The sequence below is a fragment of the Coffea eugenioides genome, chromosome 2, assembly GCF_003713205.1.
Source record: "Coffea eugenioides isolate CCC68of chromosome 2, Ceug_1.0, whole genome shotgun sequence".
Taxonomy (NCBI): domain Eukaryota; kingdom Viridiplantae; phylum Streptophyta; class Magnoliopsida; order Gentianales; family Rubiaceae; genus Coffea; species Coffea eugenioides.
Window position 1 is genome coordinate 21,162,532 of NC_040036.1, and position 20,270 is coordinate 21,182,801.

A 20,270-nucleotide genomic window follows, 5' to 3' on the forward strand; every position below is an offset into this window, starting at 1 on the left:
ATAATTTTTGGTTAGTGCTTAATAAGGTATGTTTATACAGGGGACCAGAATTAAGAATTCCCTCCAAAATGTGGTTTGGAGACGTATCCAAGAATCACGAAACAGGAGAGTGCTACAAAAGGTACCTACGATACTAGTGTTATGTAGCAATTCAAGGTTGGATGTATAAAGAGAGATATCAATTTTTAAATAGTTTTAAGAGTTTAGGTTATTGGATGATGTAACAAGAGTTTCTTGAATTACATGAGTATGATAGCGAAAGGGGATGGTGAAATTTCCCATCAAATACGAGCTGGTCAGTGCTTAATAATACCGATTAATAATTAATACATTTATGATTTATCATACTATATGGGATCACGGCTAATAATTGCCTCCGTGCTGCAGTTTCGCAGTTAAAAATTGCCGGGAACAGCATCATTTTCTTCCCGATAATAGTTGAGTTGATCTCCTTCCTCTTCCCCCAGTTCTTTTTATCCTCAAATCGGGATCAGATTCTCAGAAGTAAACGATGGCAGCTGGTTCACCCCTCCAGCTCCGACCTCTTGGCAACACCGGCCTCAAGCTCAGCTCCATCGGCTTTGGCGCCTCCCCACTTGGCCGGGTCTTCGGCCCCGTCTCTGAGGAGGAAGCAATCGCCTCCGTTTGTGAAGCCTTTCGCCTTGGCATCAACTTCTTTGACACCTCCCCGTGAGAAAAAAGAAATCCCGTTTTTCATTTTGATTTTAATTAGCTGGTTTCTTTTTCTAATTTGCTGATAAAATGGGTTAATTTGTACTAACATTTGACAATTGTTTTTTATGCGATTTAGGTACTATGGAGCGACCTTGTCGGAAAAGATGTTGGGGAAGGGTTTGAAAGCACTTGGGGTGGCTAGAGATCAGTACATTGTATCTACAAAATGTGGGAGATATCAGGAGGGTTTTGATTTCAGTGCTGAGAGAGTGACCAAAAGTGTCGATGAAAGCCTGGAAAGGTTGCACCTGGATTATGTTGATATATTGCTTTGTCATGATATTGAATTTGGTTCTCTTGATCAGGTGCCGTATTTTTTGTACTTCTTGCATTTTGAATAGTAGGGGATAAGAAAATTATTTTATTAGGTAGTTATGAACTCTGTGGCTCGTTTTATTTGTTTCTCCAACAGATTGTAAACGAGACAATTCCTGCCCTTCTGAAACTAAAGGAAGCAGGGAAAACGCGATTTATTGGTTTAACAGGATTGCCATTAGGGATTTTTACTTATGTGCTTGATCGAGTACCACCAGGTACGATTGATGTGATTCTCTCCTATTGTCACTATAGCATTAATGATTCGACATTGGAAGGTCTACTGCCCTACTTAAAGAGCAAGGGTGTTGGGGTGATAAGTGCCTCTCCCCTATCTATGGGGCTTCTTACAGAAAGTGGTCCTCCAGAGTGGCACCCTGCTCTTCCTGAACTGAAGGTTTTGATTCTCTTTTCTGATTAGCATCCTTTTCTAGTTTTTATTTATTTTAAGAGCTAAATACACATACTTTCTTAACCTTTGCACGTAATTTAGAATGTAAACACTGGCAAGTTTGGTCTGTTTGTTGCCGTGTCATGGTGAGAGCCTTTCGTATTGTATTACTTGTTAACCTGACAAATGTTATTCCAGTATCTATGCTACTTTCATAGTTGACCTCTTTTTGTGTCAAACTTCATCTTAGACGCCAATGCTACAAAACTGATCTCAGACAAATATAGTGTGTTACCTCGATGCTTTATGACAAGGTGATCATGGTCTTGCATAAGCCTCAATTTTTTCACTGTAAAGAACCTTACTTTATGTAGCTTAAAGTGTGTTATGTATATTGTACTGTGTGTCAGTTACTTCTCTCAAAGTTGTGTTGGAGAAATTACCTCGTAATGGGCCAATGCCCATCCTACAAGGTGTAAAAAAGTGATGGAGGATTTCTGGTAAAAGAGCAATCTCAGGAGGTGAGTGGGCAAACTCTATGAGATTAGCCCCACAGGAGATAAGTTTTATTTAGAAGAACGCTTGTCTGCTTGCTTGAGTGCAGTACAAATCAATTGCATCTTGGTGTATGCTCACTACTAACGCAGTCATCTTTTAAGTCCTTACTCTTATTCTGGATGTGTCGTTGTCTGGAGCTTACTCTCAATCTGGTTGAAATACTTTAGTTTGCTTTTCCTCAGGTTGCATGTCAATCTGCTTCTGCCTACTGTAAGGAGAAGGGAAAGAATATACCTAAATTAGCTATTCAGTTCAGCTTATCAAATAAAGACATCTCTACAATACTGGTTGGAATGAACTCTGTCACACAGGTAAGGTTACTATACTGAGCCTGAATGTCAACAACATACAAATTACAAAATTTGGCCTTGTGGAGAAATTTTCCTTGTTAGCCAATGATCTTTCTTTAGTATTTCACCTAGACCATGCTTTAAGAGATTCACGATTAGCTACACTCTGTTTTATTTTACACAGAGTCTTTGGTATCATTGTCATTCCTAGCTTAAGTCATTTCTCCAATAAAAGATAAGGATCTGAAGACAAACGCGTGTGGAAAATGCAAAGCATGCATGTTTTTCTTTTGAGATAAATACTTGATGGTATTGGATTTCCATTTTTGAAGAATTATAAAGAGATGTACGGATTCGATCCAAGCTCTCTTATAAAGATTACTTCTTTGTTCAGATTTTCATTCCATGTAAAATTTTGTTTCATTCCATGTCTCTTCAATTGTTATTTTTAACTTTTCCAGACAACTTTAAATTTAGGTTAAAAGTAAGGAATTTAGGGGATTATGAGTAATGTCTTATCATTTCCTCGTTGATACAGCACTTGACAAGCTTAAGATGGTTTTCTAAAAAGAAGAAGGCCTAGCATAATATAATTACCATGAAGAATTAGCAGAACCAGGGATCGTCCCTGGCGGCCAGATTTGGGGGTTAGGGAGGCTTAGGGGAGGGAGGGATGGGTAAAAAAGAAGAAGAATTAGCGGAACTACTATTTGTAATGAGTTCGGGGCTGCTGGTTCCTACTTTTAACCATCAGTTCCACTGATATATGTAACAAACAAAGTTGTTGATTATCAGGTTGAACAAAATGTAGCGGCTGCAGCAGAGCTTGAAACAGTAGGAAAGGATGAGAAATTACTGGCTGAAATTGAGAAGATTTTGGAGCCCGTGAAGAACCAGACGTGGCCAAGTGGAATTCAGCAGCTTTGATATCGTATCTGCTAGTAACTGCTTAGCATCTGTTGCATGGACATTTCCAAGGTTTCTTCTCATCTCTGTGAATCCCAAATTGGTGTCTTTCCTTGTTCTCTTTCTTTTTAAGGGTGAAACTGGTGTATCTACCCGGTTTAGTTAAAGCTCTGTATCACCTAAAGCCAAGGAAAAAAAGAAAAGAAAAGAAGCAGCAGCTTAGCATCTTCATTCCAGTTGGTGACCATATGTACTTTATCGCATTACCGAACTAGGGAGTCTTACATAACACTTGTGGATCCATTTATCTTGCATTAATCCAGGAATTGTTAACATTGTCGGCTTCAACTGCGCGAATTCGGGAGCCCAAGATCACCTTAAACAAAAAATAATTGCGGACAACAATTAAGCGAAGGAGTTATACTAATTAGCATCTACAATAGCTTCTCTAACCATTAGTAAAGCCATCGGCGATTATGTCAGTGAGTGCAAAACAACAATCTCTAAAGTCTAAACTCAGGCCAACGATCTGTCTCAAAAAGTCGAACACAATTCTTGCAGTAATGAACCCATTTCTCAATTGAACTATAATCTCTGATTGTCAATCAAGCACATAGAGAGAAGATACCACTTCCACAATAAGATAATGTACATTCCCCCCCCCCCCCCCCCACCCCAAATATTGATTTTGAGATTTTGCTTTGTACAAAGTGTAAACAATCTTTGAGTTCTGCTTTCCTATTTCAAATTGATCTACATTGTATCCGTGACAAATGTCAGAATTTACTTGCATGTAGCAATGGATTCCCATTCAAATAGCAAGCAAGCATCTTCGACTTTCACTACCTCGCAACCTGCTGTAAAGGAGGCCAAGCAATCTCATTGTCATCCGTATAACCACGTATGACGAAGTCTGAGCAGTTCTTCCTGCACCCGTGGTTATACGGGTTGCGAAAGCGGCCATCTGGCCCGCGAAGATATCCATAACGTATAGCATTTGCCATTTCATTTGTGGTAATATTCCTAGAGATCTGCGCGGCAGAAGACTTGATCAGTTACCAGTACCAAACACGACTGAGCATCCAAGACAACATTTTCACTATGTGAAAAGTTAAAACCCAAAACAAAAAATGGAATTTCCTTGTTCAAACTAAGCTATGTCTTCGAATTTGGCAAAAGTGGGAAGGGGGCCAGGCACTCAATTTCTAGCATTGCCGCAACAAGGCAACAACTTTTGACCACAAGACTTGAACCTGAATTTTCCGTCACAATTCACCCCAACAATACAAGCTTGAATCTTTTCTTTTTCTGGGGGCCACAGGGGGAGGAAGTGCATAAGAAAAGAAAATTTTGGTTCTTCTTGCCAACTCTCTTTCATTATCTGTTCTTTTATTCCCCAGTTGTGTGTGTTTATGTGGTGGTGAATAGGAGGGTGTTGATCCATTACCTGTGAAACTTGAACTATCAATAGAGTTGCAGCAGCAAGAAGAATAGATCCATCCATGATAAGAAATGCGACAACCCCAGGGTGTTCAAAAATAACGTGATGAATCCATGTTTCTCCCTGTAGCACAAATACTGATGTCCAAATTCCTGCCATATCAAGACATTATTGTTATTCGTGAGTAAGTGAAGACATAAATGCTATCAAAGACTTATCCAACTTACTTTGAAGAGCAACAGCAGCACCAATTAATGATGTCATCATCCCCAAACAGAGAAAAATGAAAAAGTCGCGTTTATTCCTCTACAAAAACATCAGAGAAATGAAATAGTGAAGCCAAGGATAACTATTCAGTATGTAACTGCAAAGTGCAAAACAACCTACAAGTGCTGCCACCAATAGTAGCAAATTTTTAAATAATAATGTTAGAGAAAGTCTATATATGAAACCAAAGCCACATGAATTAACAGAGACAGCTTGCAAGTGCAAAGCAGGATTCAGTGCATTTCAGCATCAACAGCATCATATATGAGAAAGATAGTAGCAGAAGACCAAACTGTATTTAATAACTTCTGTCGCAGAATCCCATCAAAAGGCTATATTACAAAGGCAGGCAACCAGTAAAACATTTCATTCTGTGTAAAAGAATTGAAGTACGTCAAAAAGTGACTCCAACTTAAGATCTCTATCACGAAGCCACAAAAGAAGCTCATTCTCCCAGGACAAATAGGGAAACACAGGGGCTTAATAAGAGTAAGAAACACGCAGGAACCAACAAGTTGAACCAATATTGAATAACCGAGATTTCTTATGAAACTATGAACAATCCTAAACATACTGCAATATAGTTGCTTTAATCAGCAAATAACACTAAGACCTACCTTCCCCACACAATTTGAGATCCAGGGACAGTGATGGTCAAACTGTTCCACACAGTGTTTGCAAGTTGGACAGTGCTTTGAGCGAACTGGTCTTATTATCTATACATAAACCAAAAAGAGAGATGACCCACATATTACTAAATGTAAGATACAAAGGATTTTACATACTCTGCTTCAAAATTTAACTAATTAGCATAGAGAAAAGTTAGTTTACATATTTCTAGAGCATATTAAATTGGTAGCAGAATAACTCAATTATAAAACCTTGCAGGTAGGGCAGAGCTGAGACCAATTTCCAGTCCAAACTGAGGAACTGTTCAAATCAATGTTCAACAAAGGATCCTGCGAAAGTTAAATAACCTAATTAAGAATCAAAAGATGAAGACGGCCATACCAAAATCTAAAATTTGCAGAAAAAGAAGATGCAAGAAGGTGATAGGCAGAGAAACACAGAAGAGCTCAAGTACCTCTGAGTCAAAATGACTATCCATCCCAGTCTTTATATAACCTGGATCTTTGCTGCAATTGAATCAGAAAGCGCCATCAGACAACATGAAAAAAAATTATGCAGAGGATTATGTGCTAAGTATCATAAAATGAGGACCGATGCAACTAGCGGTACCATGTTTGACATTTACAATAAACAGAACAAACAAGAAGCCCCAGACAAGATGATTAATTGTTTCTGAAAAATTAAAGCTGAAATAGGAGCTTCAAACACATAAAATAAGCAACTGCTGGTGATGACACAAAATACTAGTTCCAAGCCAACCACAATCACTTTTTCAAAATAAAATCATGACAAAGCTACTAGGCCCCAGTCACAAACAGTGCTCTAAAAGATCATGGCGAATCTTTCCGAGTCCTGGAATTGAACTTCAATAACTTTATCAAATTTGACAGATCTAAACTAGGCCATGCTTTAGCTTATTTACTTAAAAACTACCTTTTGATGCTTTAGTACAAAAGCAAATTTTGGGGACTATATGATTTCTTGCTCACCAAATTGAGTTTTCTGTTCATACTTTGACAATATTTAAGTATATTTGTATAGAAATCTAAATTATGATAATTTTAAATAGAAAAGCAATCATGTCTGCAAAAGTAAACAAACTCTATTCTATAACTAAATGATTCACATTCAGCTGTGTTTCCAGATTCAGCAATACGAGAAACCTGCTAATTCACATTTTCCACCCATAACTTGTTTCTGTAAGCAGTCTATCACAGTTGATGACACTTATCAGCTGGAAGTTAACTGCTAGACTAATCAAATGCATACACAAGTAATGAAAAGATAGATGCAAAAGAATGCAGTTCACACACAAAATGGCATTCAGATCAAAAGAAATCATAGCACAATATTCTGTATAGGATGAAAAGATACATACCTGCTACAGCGGACAAACATTACCAGTGCTGCCACTCCCAGAGAAACACCAGTCCATCCCCAAAGTCCAACTACAGCAGTTACTTTTGTCATATTTGAAGCTAGCACAAGTGTTTTGAAAAGATTAGCAAGGAAGCAATTCTAACTTGATATATGGAATAGTCTAAAATTTATAGATTTAATTACCAAAAATGACTGAATTCATGAAGAGAATGATGTTGAAAACTACAAGAGAGAACAGAATTGGAGCATAACCAATATTTCCGTTCTTCCAAGGGAAAATTTTGTTCTGCCAGCCCTTACTGTGTGCATGCAGAACATTAGACTGCAACAAAAACAAATCAGATCGTATCAAAATCAGCCTTCCTAAAGGTAAAACTGTCCTATTTTGATACTCGAGCAGAATAGATAAATTGTTTCAACTCACATGACAGGAAAGTCAAAGAAAAATCTCTACTTGACAAGCAGAAGAATGCGCTATTTCAGTTATATGTGACACATACTAACTCTCCTAATTAGATTAGGATTTTTTGTCACTTTGTTTACTTTGTTACTTCTAAAATTCTTAACTTTAGGATGCATAACTTTTACCATCTCACAATTTATATAATAGCCCCTTAGCTAAAGAACCAAAAAAATTAAAAAAAAAAAAACCAAGAACCAAATATAGTTGAATTCAAACATGACAGCACTACTGCCCTGCATACAAGAGAAGCATCACCAGCATAGCTGTCAATACTCCTAAAGTTTATCAAAAGAAATATGGATTTTAGTGTATTCTCATTCTCCCATCTTTTAAAATTGTTAAATATTTAAATGTGTATCATGAGCCAAGAACTACAGTAGGTGGAGTATGGAAAACTTTGCACGTTGAGCCACCATCAGATTTGAGTAAAACACTTCAGCAACTTGAAAGGCCAGAAACAGACAGTTTTGGGGGTAACAGCTACTAATCTTATATACAACTAGAAGTTATACCAATGCAAAGTTACCTACGAGGGAAAGACCAATATGTCGATGACCTTTGTCAAATGCAAGCTGTACAGGCGTAAACCCAGCTTTATCCTTCACTAGTAGTTCCTCCTTAGTGCCTGTGTGTAGGAGAATAGTACATGCTTCTGCATATCCTCTTAATGCAGCCCAATGCAGAGGGGTACAGCCTACATTTCAATGACAGATCAATTTGGCCAGAACGAGTTATCAAATGAGATTACAGAAATAAGTGTCCAGTCAATTAATGTATAAAGCATTGTGTCACCCACAGTTGCCTTTAGTTCTTTGGCTAATACAAAAGTATCCGAGTGACATCCATGTTTAAGTCAAAATGGATATTCACCACCCTAAGTGAATTTGCATGATCAAATATCCTTGAGGAATTCAACAAAAGCCCTTGAGTCCCACTCACATAAAGAACCTCTCTCTACCCTCTCTCTACCCTCCCTCTCCCCCTTCTTCCCCCACCCCTTGTTGCATCAGTCCTACTAACAATTCTTCTTCACTCCTCCTCCTCCTCATGAAGGATGAACAGCCTCTGGCAGACTAGTTGTGGATTCAAAGAACCCATCAGGCATTTACCAAATGGAATATGTAATGTGCACTCACATGCCTGAGTCTTGTCATGTCAACCTGTCTGCTTTCGGGTTTAACAACGAGCTGAGCAACAAAGACTCCAAGGATAAACAGAACAAGCAAAAGTGCCACAATACAATATCAACGTACCTCCTTTATCCTGCCTCCCTTGGTATGCATCTCTAAATAGCAATAATCTGATTGTATCAGAATATCCCTTGTAAGCAGCCCTGAAAGAGACCATTTAAGCAGGCATAGGCCCATTAGCAGAAGAGAAACTCAAGTTCAGGAAACTGGCATCGTATGTCACTATTGAAATAATGATAATAATACCTAAACTAACCGAGAAAAAAAAAAGGCCAAGCAAAAGAGTAACTAATCCAACAACTGTAATTGAATCACAGCATCACCCACAATATGATGATCAAGTAAAAGAAAACTCCTGATCAATATCTTCAGCTAACAGAACAATACGCCTCTATGGATAAGCAGAGTTGCACATAATCATTAAGTAAGCACTTCAGAATACATTTAAGTTGTACTTTCATTTACCATATTAGCTAGTATGGCAGACAGAAGCATTTAGCAGACAAAAAACGACATCTGTCATTAAAACCGCTAATCCAGGAAACTCCAGATATTACAAGATTCGGATCACCCCTTTGCTCTTATTTGACAATAATAGATGACTAGATCGGTATTTCTAGAACAAAAAATGAAAATTAGAAATAGACCTGTTAATAGAATAAGAATGGGACCAGATTTCTCTATCTAGACTCATTTTACCCCTCAATGTGACAAAAAAAGCAAGAGAATGCAACAGCACACAATTTCAATTTTGACTTTCCATCTAAATCTCATTGTTCCTCTTGTCTTCCAACTTTTCCACTCAATTCCTTTACCCAATTTCATTTAGATGCCCCATCTAGGTACTGAAAATTTTTGAACAAGTGGTATGCTGGAGGGATTTTGCCCAAAGCAAAAAAGAAGAAAAAAGGAAGAGGGAAAAAAAAGGGGAAGAAGAAGATACAGATGCAGCAAACAAATATAACATACCAATGTAGGGGACTTCTTCCATCATTATCAGGCACATCAAATTCAGCATAATACTTTGCAACAATGTGATTTAAGAATGCTGTTTGTCCATATTGAGCTGCTACATGAACTGCCTGCAATGTCAGTAGTTACTACTTTGAAATTAACTGCCAAGGTATTAGTTATCTGAATTAAATCAAAAGCAACCTTTAGTTTTGGGTGCACAAAGTTCTGCCGAGTTCATACTTAAATTTTCTCCCCAAGAAAAATTAAAAACTTCAAAAAGAATGTGTTTTTACGTTCCGATCACTCCATCGCTTGAATTGCATCTTACATAGAATAATGAACAATGACACTACTGAAAGTAAGTTTCAGCGGTAATTACTACATCATAAGAATATTCAACAAGCCAGCAAAACATTACCCGATAACCATTAACATCAACAGCCTCGACTCGCGCCCCGTTCTGCAACAGAACATCGGCAGCTGCAATTGATCCCCTGACAGCCGCCCAATGCAACGCCGTTTGTCCAGAATTGTCCGAAGCATTAACATCACCACCGCGCTTCAAGATGATCCAAATAATTCGATCTTGGAGCAAAATTGAGCCAATAATAATAATAAAAAAAAAAGAATCTTCGAACACTAATTAATTCCTAAAGAACAATTACCTGGATGATATATTGTGCTACATCAGGGAAATTATTCAGAGCGGCCCACTGGAGAGCGTAGTAGCCGTTGCCGTCGGGTTGGGAGACAGAAACGCCGTCGTTTTCGACGAAATTTCGAAGTTTGTCGAAGTCGCCGTAGGCGGAAGCGGAGAAAATGTCAACAATGGCAACCTGGGTAGGGTTTTGGCAAGCGTTCTTCTGATCGTTGGAGACGGATACGATTTCGATCTCGGATGACGCCATTTTCAGATCAATCATAACATGCCAGTAGCTTACTACTATTAGAGCTTCTCTTGATAGAAATAATTAATTTCGGGGGTTTAGGGCTTAGGGTTTATATATAATGATTCGATGGGCGGGATTTACCGTTTCAATTATCAGGTGCTTAAGCGCTTTCCGCCAGCTTTTAGCTTTGGCAAGATTACTTACCAGAGAAGTCCAGACTTCAGACTTTGACTCGCACGGCTCTAAATTTCCAATCAGGGACTCTATAAAAAGGTATTTGCGCAACCGGCGACACAATCTTTGGATATTCATCTACTTCCCATTTAAGTTTTGTATTCCATATTAAGTGCCCATTCAACACAATCAGTTCTAGTTTACAGAATATATTTGCAATTATTCTGGTTCAATTACCTTCTAGTGTAAATATCTGCACAATAATTCCACTCTCAATATTTTTATTTGGAATTTAAGATATAATTCCACTCTAGTATATTATTACATGGAAGCACCAAATGTGTCATATACTAGGCATGGTAGGTGATCGATGCTTTCATGCTGACAAAATGACTAATTGACTATTTGCATGACATAATACAAATCAAAAGGTACAAAACTAGCAGACCATTAACTCCTGACAAGTTAGAGTCATTCTTTTTTTTTTTCCTTGACATTTCTCACCTCTCAAATGTGACGTAGTTATTTCTTTATTCTTCGATATATTTTACACTATACTTGCCCCAAAATTTCAAATAGTAGTCCGTCCGGATCAAGGGTCTCTTTAGTTGAATTTTGTAATTTTTATGACTTTTGATAGAAATTCAAATAACCTTAGTGTAGTTATAATTTTCATGCTACTAATTTAATTGAATGAACTGAGAAATTTGCTTTTATACTACAATGAGGACATGTTAATTATAATTATATGTATCGGACAAAATTAGAGACAATACTACAACTTGAGAGGTACAGGCTATAATTGGAGCTTGCATTATCTCCTATGATATGATTTATATTGATTCGTCCAAACCCGCTCATTAATAAGTGGATCTGAGAATGCAATACAATTTGAATGAATTTTAACTTTACATGAGTAACTCAGTTAGATTCATTTAATTAGTAGATACTGGGTTAATTCATTTCACCCATTTACATCCATTTAAAAGCAATTACATGTTCAAAATCAATATTTGGCGAGTTTTAAGGGGATATATTTGAATTTTTTATTGATCTAATCACAATAAAATATCATGGGAAAGAATTAAAAAAAATAGAATTTCAAACAGGTCATAAACTCATGCACATTTATGCCTATTTAGTGTCAATGGATCAATTTAATTATACCATCGCCCAATTATAATCCCGTCCAAACCATTTTGACTCCTTCTGAATGTTAAGCTATCTATAACTATGCACAACAAAATTACTATAACAACTTACATCACCTTGCAAAATGTATCGAAATTAAACCAACACAGAGGAACGAGAGGGAAGTGAGGTGAACTGTTGAGAACTCTTCCCATAAGTATATGGCAGTTGCAATTATCATTGTAGCCAATTTGGGAGTTTAGGTTAGAAAAGAAAATATGGGAAATGTTAAGTTATGAAAGAAAAAAAAAAAAAGGAGATTTTAACGTTGTTGTCTGGAAGTTAAGGTAAAAAAATGGATGACTTCGGATATATATATATTAATAAAAATTTGTTCAATACACGTACAAATTGTATTTAAAAAAATTTTATTCGACAGAGTCAGCTTCTTCTTTACTTGCCAGCCATCATTTCAAGCAAAGTAGTAGGAGTTCATCCCTTCAAATCATATGCTTTCCGCTCTTTTTCTGCCGCTCAAATACTGCCAAACGTTAGAAAGACGCCTTTCTTGTCACCTTCTTTTCTTTTCTCGTCAAATCACAGCTCCCAAACTAGCTATAGCGACAAATCAAACATCACAATCATCTCGTCACCACATGATTCTAATGTTGGAAATTTCATTAGCAAGCAAGCAAATTTTAAGCAACCAAGAGGAAAATGAAAATTTTATACAAGCAACAGCGAGCTAATGCAATATTAAATTGTTGGGAATGGTAGCTGCCGGAGTTATGGTGTCATTGATACCAGGGATCGGCTCCACTTGGCCATTAATGAAGAGCCCATTTTTCAGGCGATCGAGTACTATCAGCCTCCGCTTCATCAGCGAAAACACCAAGCGACTTGAGCAGCAGGGGCACGCCATTCGCCGTTATTTTAACCACCCTGGTTACCAGATCCAAGAAGAAGGCCAGGTTGATCGCCATGATTACAGAGTCTTCTTGCTTGATAATACTGGCAAAAAGGTATACGAAAAATAATAGGGGAAAAAAAATCAAATTCTTCATATGTTATTTGACCATGATCTGACGATATTGTGTCAGAAAATGTTAAACCAACTCACTGAACTAAAGAGATAACTGACTCAGTGAAGTGAGAGAATGGATAAATTGGGTTCTTCTGTCAACGTTTCAGTTTCAATTATTTCATTAGATGAACTTTGCTCAGTTTTGGAAACGTGTTAAAAGGGGTGAGGAATCCTGCTGCTTAGAATCTGCTCTTTGTTTTAAAACAAAACAAAGACCCTTTAAATACTGCGCTATATTCGGTCCAGGAAATGCTCGAATTCGATGTTGGTGATTGGCTAAGAAAGTGTGGAATAAATTAATGTACTCCGTATTGTCTCTAACACCTCAAAAACAATTAAAATCTTATATTACATTTGTGTGAATGGTGTAGCTACATAGAAGATGAACTTGTGACTTCTGTCTCATACTGTCCATCTTCTCGTCTGATTCCCGCCTTTTCTTTTTCTTTTTTTAAACAGTGTTCATTAAATGTGCAGATTTCGCCTTGGCACGATATACCCCTACACGTTGGCAACGGCGCGTTCAATTTTGTTGCTGAAATTTCTAAAGATTCAAACTTGAGAATGGAGCTTGCCACCGATGAACTATACACCCCTCTCAAACAAGATAAAATAAGGGGTAGAATTTGGTAATGCGTGCAAGGATGCTTTTAACTGTTGTCTTCATGCTAAGTGTATTCTCTCCATTAGGCATGCTAGGAAGTTTCTAAAATTTGCATATCTTTTGGTTTTTGTATGTTAAGTCATATTAACATAGCATATAAATATCTGTTTGCCAGCTTCATGCTAACAGTAATTCTTAACAAATTTGTCTTCCTCAAGAGATGCTTAATGAATGTGATGAAAATGATACAGTTAGGCTACAGGGATTACTAACTTGAGCTTTCAATCAAGGAGATGATTATAGCATTTTTGCCTCTAAGGTATGTCCAACTTATTTTCTACAACTTCACCATTCGGCTGCTAGTTTTCTCCGTCTTCTGGGAGAGCTACTTTCTCACTGGTGAAACCAGCTAGTCAGATAAGTGAATTCAACCATATTTTATAGGCAATCGTGTCATTAAGGCTGGCAAGCATTAAGCAGTTGACTATGAACTTTAGTTTACACAAAGGAATATAAGCATGGTGTGGTTGGAAAACAGTATCAATGGCTGATCTATTGCAGCTATCATACTTTACTTATCTATGTCAATGATAGTTGGATTTTGGCACTTAAAAAGGAATCTAAATTAAAAATTTTGTAATTTCCCGAGTATTTTTACAAAATGCATATGTAATAATACCAAGTGTCTTAATAGGAGATGAGAAGGCCTGAACATAGACAAGATTGTTTATCGGGCCTTTAGGTGAACGTTTTATGTTTTGGTTAAAAGTTTTTGTGGGAACATTGTGTAATTCATTGCAAAATGTATCTTCTTCTTGTTTCTTTTTCAGCATTAGTTACCTTCATATAATTGTCTTAGATGCAATATGAAGTGGAATTATGGATTGCTTCCTCAAACTTGGGAAGATCCTTCATCTGCAAATCCAGAAGTTGAGGGCGCATTTGGAGATAATGATCCTGGTAAACATCTATCTATTCTTATCTTGTGATCAACGTTTCTACTGAAATAAGTGTCTTTTTCTACTGCTCCAACCAAAAGGAATAACAGTTTTATAGAAAGCATATTTATTTCATACATCTGAGAGTCCCTTCAATTTGCAGTTGATGTTGTTGAGATTGGGAGCACCTCTGCCAAGGTTGGTGAGGTTTTGAGAGTCAAGCCACTAGCTACTCTTGCACTGATTGATGAGGGTCAACTTGATTGGAAAATAATAGCTGTTTCCCTGGATGATCCAATATGTTCTCTCGTTGATGATGTTCATGACATTGAAAAATATTTTCCGGTATGTTTAGGTTCAATGAAGCTCACATTTTTGCTTTACAGCTTCTTTTTTCTGTATTCCGTTCATCTGCAGATAATAATGTTCTGTTTTTTGGCTTACTCTGTCAGGACAATTTCTCATAATGGTATTAAAAGATGTAGGACTCCCACCGCATCTCAGTATAAAGTTTCTTTTCAATTTAGCAGCATGAATGTCATTTTGGAGACCTAGTTTCTGGGTGTTTGAAAAAGTGGTGATTTGGTAATCTAATGAGGGCTACCTAATAATCTGGCCATGAATCGCTTTTTAGTATGAGATAATTCAACCTGGGCTTCACATTGTTCTTCTAGACATCTGTAAGCATGCAAAAGAAAGCATGATTAATTAGGTTAAGAATTTATAATTGGATGAATGATCACATTAGCTTGACAATCCATGATAAAGTATGTAAAATATGTGATCTATTGAAGACAAAAGCAACAGGCAAAGAATTAATCTGCTAAAGAGAAGTTCATATTTGGTAAAGATGTCTCTTACCGACAAGACTGATTGCCTGGCTACCTCCTGGAATAACCTTCTTTATAATCTTTTGCAAATTGATTGATCTATTTCATGATAATACATTTCTCTGGTCCAAGACTAAGCATACATTTTCTTCAGGCCACTCTAACTGCGATCAGCGAGTTTTTTAGAGACTATAAGATCTGTGATGGAATACCTGGCAACAAGTTTGGTCTAGGAAACAAGCCAGCTAACAAGGTACACGGTCAATTATGCAAGATCCAGATTTGTCTTTTACTGAATGGACGAGTTAAAAGATATTCCATTTTCCTGATTCTGGAAATGTCCTTTCATAAAAGGTTTGATTTCTTGTGAATCAGTCATACAACCTATATTTTGCTTAATATACCCTTATCATAAATGCTCTATGGCTTTTTGTTTTTCCTCCGCATCAATGTATCATCAATGTCTCAACTGCCCGAGTTCATAGGGTGCTAAAACTCAGGGTATCAATCATTTATATATGGATCACCAAACTCTAGTAATCTATTAGAGTTTGTCAGTAATCTCAAGCAACATATTATGGTACAACCTGCAAACTTCCATTCCAACTTATAATTAGGCTAATGCATTTGTTTCTAAAAGTCCATTTAGTGGCAGCCCTTTGTTGAAAATGCCTGCTAACAGAGAGGGAGAAAAAATTCCCTTACCATGTCATTGCCTACTGAATGTAGGTTAGGCAGAAGGGGTAAAGGAAGGGAGTGTCTTACTGTAGGTTTGAGACAAGGAGGGAGGGTTAGAACAGCCACACAATGCTATGTCGAGGGTAATTTCTCTTAACATTTTGGGGCGGAATTTGTACTCTTTTGCTGTTGTGAATACTTCATTGGCAATTTCTCTTCTTATACTTATTTTCTTGAGACAAAAGAAAAGTTACTTGGAAGAGAGATTATAACCCGCACACATTCTTTTTTTTGAGGTCAGAGGAAGGTGATACTTAGCCCCCCCGGGGGTTTTGGCGGTGGGGGGAGGGGGGTTCCCTGGTTGTATTTTTGCTCTCAAATATGTTTTCGTTTCTAAATTCATATGAGCATAATGGGGATAACTGCTAATTGGATGGCCATCGGGGTGGCTAACTACTTGATTGTGTATCAGTCTACCGGTTCTCTTGACTTCCCTCTTGCACCTCCTTTTGGCTTTTGACCTCCCCATTATCCTATCCTCCAATGGAGATGAGATGACTGATGAGAGGAAAGAAGCACATCCACCTATTGAAGTCTTTTACGATGAACGAAAAGACTACCGAGAACAAAGAAAACAGAAATTGGGGGACGGATGAAGTAGAAGACAAGAGAAGTAATCAATTTTCATGCAGACATTTGATGCTGTTTATTGTTTGCATGCGTCTTTGTTTCTTTCTCTACTTTCGCTCTTAAACATTATGTCCTCCTTGTGGTTTTGAAGAATCTAATCATTTTTGGACAGGATTATGCCGTCAAGGTTATCAGGGAAACCAATGAAGCTTGGACTAAACTTGTTACAAGGTCTATCCCTGCGGGTGAGCTCTCACTTGCATAAGCGTAATTATGGAGTGTTTGAGCCATTATTGTGTCTCGTATCCTTGGCAAAAACAGAAATGACCGGAAATCTCCCACTGGATTCTTTTTCTGTAACAAATGTTGATGATGATAATAAGCTTGTCAGTCATGACAAAACCTGGTGTTTTAGCAAATATGATTGATTGCACACAAGGGCTCTCAAATCAATTGTTGAATCACATGGCGAAGGCATATATATATACTAGGTGTTGGACCCCGCGGGTGTCGCGGGGTGCCCATATTATCTTGTTGTTGAGTGTTAACTGATGGTTTTTTTGTCAAGAAGATGTTTGTGTTAGAGATGGATTATAAACAGGAAAGTAGAAACCATGCATTTTTTATATATACATGATCACTGGGAATTGCAGCTTAATACAAAAGTTAGTTGTTATTTGTACAGAACAAAATTCTAGAAAGCTGCAGTGATTCGTAAACAAAAAGTACAATTTTTTGTTTTACATCCAACTGGAATGTAAACTGTCTAGTTTAGTTTTTGATGCTTTGTGCTTTCAGAGAAATCTGCCTCAAGATTGGATTTTCATCAAGTATAGACCTCAGCTGTTGTAGAATAGACTCTTTGAATTTGCCTGAGATAGCCATTCTATTTGCTAACTCATGTTCTGTATCATAAAAATACACAGTTTCAAATGCAAGTTGAATATTTTATGGAGAAATTAAGTGATTGAGTGAGCTAGCATGTTTCTCTGATTTCATATTGATAGTCAGTGGATGATTTAAAGAACGATATCATTACTACCTGAATGAGGAGGAAGAGGAAATTGGTGTACATGAACATGTGACGAAGCTGAATTAAACAAACTCTGTGAAATTGAATCATCGTTTATAGCTGGACAAACTATATGAATAAAAAATTAACAAGATGATCAAGCCTGCTATAGGTCAGCAAAAAAACGACACAAAAAAAAAGAGCACATAAGAATAAGGGAAGAATAATACATGGATCAATGCTAGACACAGTTGAAGTTGATGGAATATCTATGTTATCTGGAAGTGAAAACACAGGCAAATCCAAACAGAAACAGCCGACTGCATGTTTAGCTGGCAAATCATGATGAACAGGAACATCAAAAAGATTGTGCTCAGTTGTCTGAGGAGCAGTGGTCATAGGTAAAACCTGCGTTACTCTGGGGTTCAATAGGCAAAAGAGCTGCCTTTTTATGTCGAACTATTTTTCTAATATATCTTGTCTGAGGAGCAGTGGTCATAGGTAAAACCTGCGTTACTCTGGGGTTCAATAGGCAAAAGAGCTGCCTTTTTATGTCGAACTATTTTTCTAATATATCTTGTACGATCACGACGGCTTTTTTCTAAACGATATTCATTTTCTGAGGAAAATTTACGTTTCCGACCCATATGCAATTGTAGTTAAAATTAAGAAAATTCTGTTATCCATGACATCCAACAATAACAATCAAATCATCTAAAGTTTCTCGAAGCAGACAAAACAAACGTGAATGAAAGAGATGATTACCATTTAATAAGCAAAACGATAACAAACATAGAAAATAAAACACAACGAAGTAGAATAGACTAAGCACTAAGCAGATGAGGAACAAATAAGTAAAGGGGAGATTGCTTTACCTGAACAATAAGCTTCGAATAGGATGGTTGAGCTGAGCTGCATGGAATAAACCGATAAGATCACAGAAAAGATAAATATAACATGGAAGTAGCTTACATAAGAAAAGTCAGAGTCCATGCAAACTAAAAACTTGCAACAAAGAAATGGAAATGATGGGGAAAAGAAAATGATAAAAGCATAACTTGAAGCATACGAAACAAAAATAAGCAAACACAATGAAAGAGCAAAAAGTTCACCGAAGGAACAACGTAATAAACAGCTATATTAGGCGCAAAAGTGAAGAAATACAGTAAAGGAAAACAGGCAGCACCTGATTGAAGCGAGCGAGAACGAGGAAACTGGAAACAAAAAACACCAAAAGCTGGCACAAGATGGAGGCTTAACAGAAAGACGCAGGACAAAAGAGAAACATCTCTAAAACATTATAATAGTTGCTGTTATGCACGTAGAGAAAGTCAAAGCAAAGAAACTGTGGGTGGAAAAGCTAATGTAGATATAGCACACAGAGTGCTTAACTATACAAAGAGCCTGTGCTTTGGTAAAAGCAAGCACATGCATGCATTAAATCCATGTAATGATTGCAAGTCCACTATGATAAAAGAACCAAACGAAGCAAGCATATCTATAATCACCGAACGAACCAAATATAGCTCTAATGCGTAAGCTGTAAGCACGTAAGATGAAATTTGACCCAGTGCAATCTGCAAGGTGTAATCTGTAAACATGCAACACGTAAGGCAAAATTTGACTGTGTAATTTGTAAGCATGCAACACGTAAGGCAAAATTTGACAGAGTCAAAGGAGAATTGCGCCACGTAATGTGAAAGTAACAGAGAAGAACCACGTAAGATCTGATGAGTAGCTTTAATTTAATAATCGAGAGAGTTTAATTTAATGGATTTAATAGGGTAGACAACTAATTATCATTTTGTATTGAGCACATATATGTTATGACATTCAATCTTTTAGCTAACAATAGCTAACAAATTTTATCAATCTTATCTACTCAATCTTAAAACGCAAAAGCTTTAATTTAATAATTGACTATTTTAGTGTAATATTTTTTGAATTTTACTTACAAATATTTATGTTTTTAACATAAATTAAATGATTTAAAGTAAAATGTCCATAAATAGCTAGTACTTTGTTCATGTAATGAAAAAAACCAGTAAAGAGCCGGTATGCTATGGGCAATTTCTTTTTTTTTTTTTTTTTTTTACATATTTAATTTATGTTCAATACAAAACCTATGAGTTTCCCTTTTGTAAAAATATTAGTGTAACACTTTTCCAATTTTAGTTACAAACATTTATGTATTTTACACAAATTAAATAATTCAGAGTAAAATGCCCATAAATAACTAATATTTTGTTCATGTAATGCAAAATACCCATAAAGAGCTGGTATGTTTAAAAAATGTATTTTTTGTGATTGGAAAATGAATTGTGATTTAAAAGAAAAAATGGGTCTAAATGGGGGTTGAGAATGCGACGATTTGACCCAAAATTATAGTTTAAAAAGGGTTTTTGAAATAAAAATTGGAGTCGCCACTTGGTAATGAGTTAAGGTGTACCAAGTCACCAAAAAAATAAATTTTTAAAGAAAAAATAGGAAAAAGTAATAAGAAACCCCTTTTAAACGACTCCTAGTCCACGTAAACCAAAGAAAAAGGTTCGGGAGTCACATTTGACAAAGGGGAAGGCGAGGATAAAATCCAAGGCACCCCTTTGACCTAGCCAAGGCTAGTTGCACGATTTAATCAAAGATTTTCTTGTTTTAACCAAAGAATTTATTACATTTGGATGCACTACATGGATGCAAACCCTAGACCTAGGGGTATTGGGGGAAATTTCTCTTCAAAGGTTGAGTGGTGCCAATCACATTAGTTGTGAAGCCCAATAAC

At 36.8% G+C, this 20,270-nt stretch overlaps 4 protein-coding genes across 5 annotated transcripts; 3 read left to right on the forward strand and 1 right to left on the reverse strand.

Annotated features, from left to right (window-relative positions):
• Positions 1 to 200: 200 nt before the first annotated feature.
• On the forward strand, positions 201 to 3,539 carry LOC113760812 (L-galactose dehydrogenase). 2 transcript variants are annotated; one of them, XM_027303545.1, is made up of 6 exons: positions 201 to 295; positions 388 to 690; positions 812 to 1,040; positions 1,148 to 1,447; positions 2,182 to 2,310; positions 3,085 to 3,539. In XM_027303545.1, the coding sequence occupies exons 2-6, from the start codon at positions 512 to 514 to the stop codon at positions 3,214 to 3,216; spliced, it is 969 nt and encodes a 322-aa protein (XP_027159346.1). In that variant the 5' UTR covers positions 201 to 295; positions 388 to 511; the 3' UTR covers positions 3,217 to 3,539. The 2 variants fall into 2 exon arrangements, with proteins under 2 accessions (XP_027159346.1, XP_027159344.1); XM_027303543.1 differs by lacking the exon at positions 201 to 295 and having other exon boundaries at positions 326 to 690.
• A 327-nt stretch (positions 3,540 to 3,866) lies between these two features.
• Positions 3,867 to 10,566, reverse strand: LOC113760811 (probable protein S-acyltransferase 23). Its single transcript, XM_027303542.1, has 13 exons — positions 10,186 to 10,566; positions 9,939 to 10,079; positions 9,536 to 9,648; positions 8,630 to 8,709; positions 7,907 to 8,070; positions 7,097 to 7,235; positions 6,912 to 7,011; positions 5,988 to 6,039; positions 5,785 to 5,862; positions 5,521 to 5,619; positions 4,864 to 4,942; positions 4,643 to 4,788; positions 3,867 to 4,226 (listed from the first exon to the last, which is right to left on the reverse strand). Exons 1-13 carry the CDS (start codon positions 10,441 to 10,443, stop codon positions 4,038 to 4,040), a joined length of 1,638 nt encoding a protein of 545 aa, XP_027159343.1. The 5' UTR covers positions 10,444 to 10,566; the 3' UTR covers positions 3,867 to 4,037.
• A 1,702-nt stretch (positions 10,567 to 12,268) lies between these two features.
• On the forward strand, positions 12,269 to 16,951 carry LOC113760813 (soluble inorganic pyrophosphatase 6, chloroplastic-like). The gene is made up of 6 exons (XM_027303546.1): positions 12,269 to 12,737; positions 13,277 to 13,428; positions 14,263 to 14,363; positions 14,505 to 14,686; positions 15,326 to 15,424; positions 16,652 to 16,951. The coding sequence occupies exons 3-6, from the start codon at positions 14,270 to 14,272 to the stop codon at positions 16,742 to 16,744; spliced, it is 468 nt and encodes a 155-aa protein (XP_027159347.1). The 5' UTR covers positions 12,269 to 12,737; positions 13,277 to 13,428; positions 14,263 to 14,269; the 3' UTR covers positions 16,745 to 16,951.
• On the forward strand, positions 12,486 to 13,432 carry LOC113759230 (soluble inorganic pyrophosphatase 6, chloroplastic-like). The gene is made up of 2 exons (XM_027301799.1): positions 12,486 to 12,737; positions 13,277 to 13,432. The coding sequence occupies exons 1-2, from the start codon at positions 12,486 to 12,488 to the stop codon at positions 13,430 to 13,432; spliced, it is 408 nt and encodes a 135-aa protein (XP_027157600.1).
• Positions 16,952 to 20,270: the final 3,319 nt, after the last annotated feature.